Source organism: Salmo salar, chromosome ssa03 (genome assembly GCF_905237065.1).
Source record: "Salmo salar chromosome ssa03, Ssal_v3.1, whole genome shotgun sequence".
In the NCBI taxonomy this organism is placed as follows: Eukaryota; Metazoa; Chordata; class Actinopteri; order Salmoniformes; family Salmonidae; genus Salmo; species Salmo salar.
Genome location: NC_059444.1, coordinates 3,097,637 through 3,104,714, shown reverse-complemented (window position 1 = coordinate 3,104,714; position 7,078 = coordinate 3,097,637). Strand labels below are relative to the sequence as shown.

The window sequence follows — 7,078 nt, the reverse complement described above, 5'->3', positions numbered from 1 at the left end:
TTTCTACAAACCTGGCCACACAGTACAAGGTTCAAGTCTCAGACTCAACATCAAACCAAACGACCAATTTCTCTTTCCAGACACTTTGCATCTGTTTCCCTATCTATCAGCACCTGAGGGCACGCTGAAAAACGTTACACAACGACTGGCTCTGACTGCGTCCCTAATGGCACCCTATTCCCTATATAGTGCACTACTATAGACCAGGGCCCTATTCCCTATATAGTGCACTACTTTAGACCAGAGCCCTATTCCCTATGTAGTGCACTACTTTAGACCAGAGCCCTATTCCCTATATAGTGCACTACTTTAGACCAGAGCCTATTCCCTATATAGTGCACTACTTTAGACCAGGGCCCTATTCCCTATATAGTGCACTACTTTAGACCAGGGCCCTATTCCCTATATAGTGCACTACTATAGACCAGGGCCCTATTCCCTATATAGTGCACTACATTAGCCCAGGGAGATATAAAGTTGAAGTCGGAAGTTTACATACATTTAGGTTGGAGTCATTAAAACTCGTTTTCAAACCACTCCCCAAATTTCTTGTTAACAAACTATAGTTTTGGCAAGTCGGTTAGGACATCTACTTTGTGCATGACACAAGTCATTTTTTCAACAATTGTTAACAGACAGATTATTTCACTTATAATTCACTGTATCATAATTCCAGTGGGTCAGAAGTTTACATACAATAAGTTGACTGTGCCTTTAAACAGCTTGGAAAATTCCAGAAAATGATGTCATGGCTTTAGAAGCTTCTGATAGGCTAATTGACATAATTTGAGTCAATTGGAGGTGTACCTGCGGATGTATTTCAAGGCCTGCCTTCAAACTCAGTGCCTCTTTGCTTGACATCATGGGAAAATCAAAAGAAATCAGCCAAGACCTCAGCAAAAAAATTGTAGACCTATACAAGTCTGGTTCATCCTTGGGAGCAATTTCCAAACGCCTGAAGGTACCACGTTCATCTGTACAAATAATAGTACGCAAGTATAAACACCATGGGACCACACAGCCGTCATACCGCTCAGGAAGGAGACACGTTCTGTCTCCTAGAGATGAAAGTACTGTGGTGCGAAAAGTGCAAATCAATCCCAGAACAACAGCAAAGGACCTTGTGAAGATGCTGGAGGAAACAGGTACAAAAGTATCTATATCCACAGTAAAACGAGACCTATATCGACATAACCTGAAAGGCCGCTCAGCAAGGAAGAAGCCACTGCTCTAAAACCGCCATAAAAAAGCCAGACTATGGTTTGCAACTGCACATGGGGACAAAGATTGTACTTTTTGGAGAAATGTCCTCTGGTCTGATGAAACAAAAAAAGAACTGTTTGGCCGTAATGACCATCGTTATGTTTGGAGGGAAAAGGGGGAGGCTTGCAAGCCGAAGAACACCACCCCAACCGTGAAGCACGGGGGTGGCAGCATCATGTTGTGGGGGTTCTTTGCTGCAGGAGGGACTGGTGCACTTCACAAAATAGATGGCATCATGAGGACGGAAAATTATGTGAATATATTGAAGCAACATCTCAAGACATCAGTCAGGAAGTTAAAGCTTGGTCGCAAATGGGTCTTCCAAATGGACAATGACCCCAAGCATACTTCCAAAGTTGTGGCAAAATGGCTTAAGGACAACAAAGTCAAGGTATTGGAGTGGCCATCACAAAGCCCTGACCTCAATCCTATAGAAAATTTGTGGGCAGAACTGAAAAAGCGTGTGCGAGCAAGGAGGCCTACAAACCTGACTCAGTTACACCAGCTCGGTCAGGAGGAATGGGCCAAAATTCACCCAATTTACTTTGGGAAGCTTGTGGAAGGCTACCCGAAACGTTTGACCCAAGTTAAACAATTTAAAGGCAATGCTACCAAATACTAATTGAGTGTATGTAAACTTCTGACCCACTGGGAACATGAGTAAAGAAATAAAAGCTGAAATAAATCATTCTCTCTACTATTATTCTGACATTTCACATTCTTAAAATATAGTGGTGATCCTAACTGACCTAAGACAGGGAATTTTTACTAGGATTAAATGTCAGGAATTGTGAAAAACTGAGTTTAAAATGTATTTGGCTAAGGTGTATGTAAACTTCCGACTTCAACTGTATCTATTGTACAGCTATCTATTCAGCTGCAACAATAACAACAGGTTAGAATGGGTGGAGAGAGAGACATCTTTAGCATGACGTCTCATTCAGAATGGAAACCAGCAGGGATACTGACCTTGAGGTACAGATTTGAGACAATGTTATCTACAGGGAAACCCTGCCCTTACTAGCCACTCCTAACTATCCCTGTGCCTTTTGCGCAAAATGACTTAACCCCTAACTAGGAACGCCGTAGACTACAATAGCTGCCCTCTGCTCCAACCTCCGAGTGAGTCTCTTCCGGAGGGGTTGGAATAAAGCAGAACACAACATTTCCATTGGACAGTTACAGTAAATTATCTTCTTCCTTCTCTGCTAATAATGTTCTATCTATCCAGCTGCTACAATAACAATAACAATACCCCAGCTTAGAACGGGTGGACTGACATCTTAACTCTTTACAGTATTGCTCCTGATCTCAATGTTTGGATTTAAGAAAGTTTTCCAGGAATAACCCTGACTTTCAAATTTGTCTTTCCTCCATTCCTCACGTCCTCTCTCCATGCCTCTTTCTCAAAATGGTTCGGAGGAAATGGTCAGATTGGGAGACCTTGGATCTTCTCCTCCAATACGGTTTTGGGAAGGAGAGAGGACGCAAAGAATCGAGGAAAGACAAATTGAAAAAGAGCAGTGTCCTCAGCCATCTAACTACTCACTCCTTGTGTGGCAACACACACACACCACACACACACTACTCACTCCTTGTGTGGCAAAACACACACCACACACACACACACACACACACACACACTACTCACCGTTTCTGAAGAAGGACCGACGTGACTGTCCTCCGTTGATGGGGGGAAGGGACTTCTTCTCCTGGCCGACAAATGTGTCCCACCGGACCCTGTCTGGTCCCCCAAGTTCCCTCACCTTCTTCAGACACACCTCCAGGTAGTCTATAGGGTCCTCTGGTTTATAGTACATCAGCCCTGTCAGCAGGCTCTGGAGAAGACATATACAACATCAACAACAACAACCCAATAAGAGACAGATACATAACCCTAACCCCAGACCCTGACCTCTAACCCTAACCAGTCTTAACCCCAGGCCCTGAACCCTAACCCCAGGCCCTGAACCCTAACCCCAGGCCCTGAACCCTAACCCCAGGCCCTGAACCCTAACCCCAGACTCTGAACCCTAACCCCAGACCCTGAACCCTAACCCCAGACCCTGAACCCTAACCCCAGACCCTGAACCCTAACCCCAGACCCTGAACCCTAACCCCAGACCCTAACCAGTCTTAACCCCAGGCCCTGAACCCTAACCCTAACCCCAGGCCCTGAACCCTAACCCCAGGCCCTGAAACCCAGACCCTGAACCCTAACCCCAGACCCTAACCAGTCTTAACCCCAGGCCCTGAACCCTAACCCTAACCCCAGACCCTGAACCCTAACCCCAGGCCCTGAACCCTAACCCCAGACCCTGAACCCTAACCCCAGACCCTGAACCCTAACCCCTGAACCCTAACCCCTAACCCCAGACCCTGAACCCTAACCCCAGACCCTAACCAGTCTTAACCCCAGGCCCTGAACCCTAACCCCAGACCCTGAACCCTAACCCCAGACCCTGAACCCTAACCCCAGACCCTGAACCCTAACCCCAGACCCTGAACCCTAACCCCAGACCCCTAACCCCAGACCCTGACCTCTAACCCCAGACCCTGAACCCTAATCCCTGACCCTGAACCCTGACCCCAGACCCTGACCAGTCTTAACCCTAACACTAACCACGGACCTCTAGAAGCTTAGATCACATCAACCCTTAACCCTTAACCCTGACCCCTTAGCCATAACCCTGACCCCTTAGCCATAACCCTGACCCCTTAGCCATAACCCTGACCCCTTAGCCATAACCCTGACCCCTTAGCCATAACCCTGACCCCTTAGCCATAACCCTGACCCCTTAGCCATAACCCTTAACCCTTAGCCATAACCCTTAACCCTGACCCCTTAGCCATAACCCTTAACCCTGACACCTTAACCCTGACCCTGACCCCTAACCCTGACCCATAACCCTGACCCATAACCCTGACCCCTTAGCCATAACCCTGACCCCTTAGCCATAACCCTGACCCCTTAGCCATAACCCTTAACCCTGACCCCTTAGCCATAACCCTTAACCCTGACCCCTTAGCCATAACCCTTAACCCTGACACCTTAACCCTGACCCTGACCCCTAACCCTTAACCCTGACCCTTAACGCTGACCCCTAACCCTTAACCCTGACCCCTTAGCCATAACCCTTAACCCTGACACCTTAACCCTGACCCTGACCCCTAACCCTTAACCCTGACCCGTAACCCTGACACCTTAACCCTGACCCTTAACGCTGACCCCTAACCCTTAACCCTGACCCCTAACCTCTTCTAACCCTAACAGATACATGTTGATGTTATTCCATTGTTTTAAGTCTTGGAACGTAATCGTGGAACATTGTACATTTCTGTACTGTGTTTTCACAGGTTTGTTAGATCAGCACAACATTGCGTCGCGAGTGTAGGGAATCGCAACAAGAATTCCAGCCTGGGTTTTAACTAATTACAGTTGATGGAAAGTGACATCCATAGGAAAGACCCAGGACTTCTGTCTATGTTGACTGTACTGTTCTCTAGTAGAAACACGAACGAATGAATCACTTTATGCGAGACCTTTCTTTTCACCCCATGTAGAGAGAAATACCTTTTAAGTATGTGTATGTGTGTTTTACGTTTGTGATTGAGTGTGCGTCTGTCATTCTTTAATCCTTGTAGGTTCTTAAACAATGCTTTCCCACCTGAGACTAAAGACATGCTTTCAAACGAAGCATCCACCCTCTTCTTCTCCGTTCCAAAACAGCACCCTATTCCCTAGCGCACAACTAGCCTATGGGCCCTGGTCAAAAGTAGTGCACTACGTAGGGAATAGGGTGCCCTGGTTAAAAGTAGTGCACTACGTAGGGAATAGGGTGCCCTGGTCAAAAGTAGTGCACTACGTAGGGAATAGGGCCCTGGTCAAAAGTAGTGCACTACGTAGGGAATAGGGCCCTGGTCAAAAGTAGTGCACTACGTAGGGAATAGGGTGCCCTTTGGGCCGCACCCTTCAACCAATGAATTTACAGTTGTATTTTCCAACTCAACACAATGGACTGGGGCTGGGGCCAAAGATTTACAGGATGGCTCATTGAGATATATATATATATATATATATATATTTTTTTTTTTATAATAATATTTTTGATCGGAAAATGACTCAAATGCTTGGTAGAACCTCCATTGTGTTAATTATATTACAAAAACAAATTATGAATATACAATTAACTAAACATTAAAACAATACAAATAAAAACCATATCTACATTTTTTTTTTTAAGCATTGACCTATCTATTCAAAGGTTAAAGAATGTCTGGTTAGTTAGAATATATATATTATTTATTGAAACACACTGAAATTGGACAAACTATGCAGAATGTCTTGAATATGTAAAGCTTCACCCAATGATAAAGATTATTTGTGGTGGTCTCTCTCCCCCTCTCTCTCTCTCTCTCTCTCTCTCACCTCTCTCCCCCCCTCTCCCCCTCTCCCTCCCCTCTCTGCCTGAGAGTTGTAAACATCAATTTCACACCATGACATGAATTGGTTACCCAACATGATGTATGTATTTATTTATTTAGTTACAGCGTCAGTCAATTGTCTTTTCAATGAATAACATTATCTGGCTGAAAATAAACATGAATAAAACCTCTATTGTCGTTGGTTATATTGGATTCGGACCATTTCAAAACGTGATATGAAACCTTTCAAACGCTGCACTCGGATTGATGCTGAACTAAAAAGGTGAATATATGCAGTATGCACTTATTTATATGATAGGGTCACTGTCGCTATCATTTAGCCTCCACATACTGTATAATTTAACCACTATACTATAAACCACTTAGCCTAATGTGAACGACTAAACGAACCAAAAGGCACAATACCTTAATTCATCTGTCGATAAAAAAGTATTACAACTGAAGCCCGTTCAGTGGATCTCACCTCAAACAGTTGCGGTATCTCCCGCCTGGTGAGATACTCTTTAGCGTCGTTGGTATTCATCTCTACGGTTGGAGATGGGAGAGAGAGATTCTGGCCGATATCACTCCGTTCTCAAATCCTCCGGTTTTTGCTTTCAGTACAACAACAAACAAAACAAAACAAAATAAACAAATAAATGTACGTTTTCGCGTTGTCTGTATCGGTTTGTTGATACTAGTCTTCCTGTGAATGGACCAATGGAACTCCGAGGTTTGACAAGAAGCTCAGAACATTTTAACCTTCACCTCATATCTGGATTCCAGGAGGAGGAGGAGGAGGAAGGAAGGCAATGCAACCTTCTTCAGAGAGAGAGAGAGAGAGAGAGAGAGAGAGCTGTGTGGCTATCTAGTGTTTTTCCTTCCTTATAGTAATGCTACTCCTTCTTCTACTGCTGCTACCGTGTCTGCACTGCTGCTGCTCTTGTCTAAATCTTCACACAACGAGACTGACACAAATTGGTCCCTATCGGCGGATTCTGTGCGTTCGCTTTGAGCGTCTGTGGGCGTCTCTCTCTGTGCGCCGCGCTGTGCCAAAATCAACAGCACACGGACAGAGTGAAGCCTACCTACAGATGTAGGATATTCATTTGAGCCAGTTTGCTAAAAAAAAAAGGAAAATAACCCTGCTACGTTAAATCTGCGACACTGCTACGTTAAATCTGCGACACTGCTACGTTAAATCTGCTGCCCTGCTGTGTTAATTCTGCTAAACTACTATGTTAATTAATCTTACCCTACTGAGTTTAATCTACTTCCCTGCTACATGAATTATCCTAAACTTCTATGTTAATTTGTCTACCCTGCAAGGTTAAATATCCTACCCTACTTAGTTAATTATCCTACCCTGATGTGTTAATTCTACTACCCT

At 44.7% G+C, this 7,078-nt stretch overlaps 1 protein-coding gene across 1 annotated transcript in view; it reads right to left on the bottom strand.

Moving 5' to 3' along the window:
- Positions 1–6,754, bottom strand: part of ak5 (adenylate kinase 5) — a 227,754-nt gene extending 221,000 nt beyond the window's left edge. Inside the window, exons 1-2 of the mRNA XM_045714398.1 lie at positions 6,173–6,754; positions 2,915–3,101 (exon numbers count right to left, since the gene is read on the bottom strand). Coding sequence (XP_045570354.1) covers positions 2,915–3,101; positions 6,173–6,232 — 247 coding nt within the window. The 5' untranslated portion in view covers positions 6,233–6,754. The remainder of the gene's footprint in view (positions 1–2,914; positions 3,102–6,172) is intronic.
- Positions 6,755–7,078: the final 324 nt, after the last annotated feature.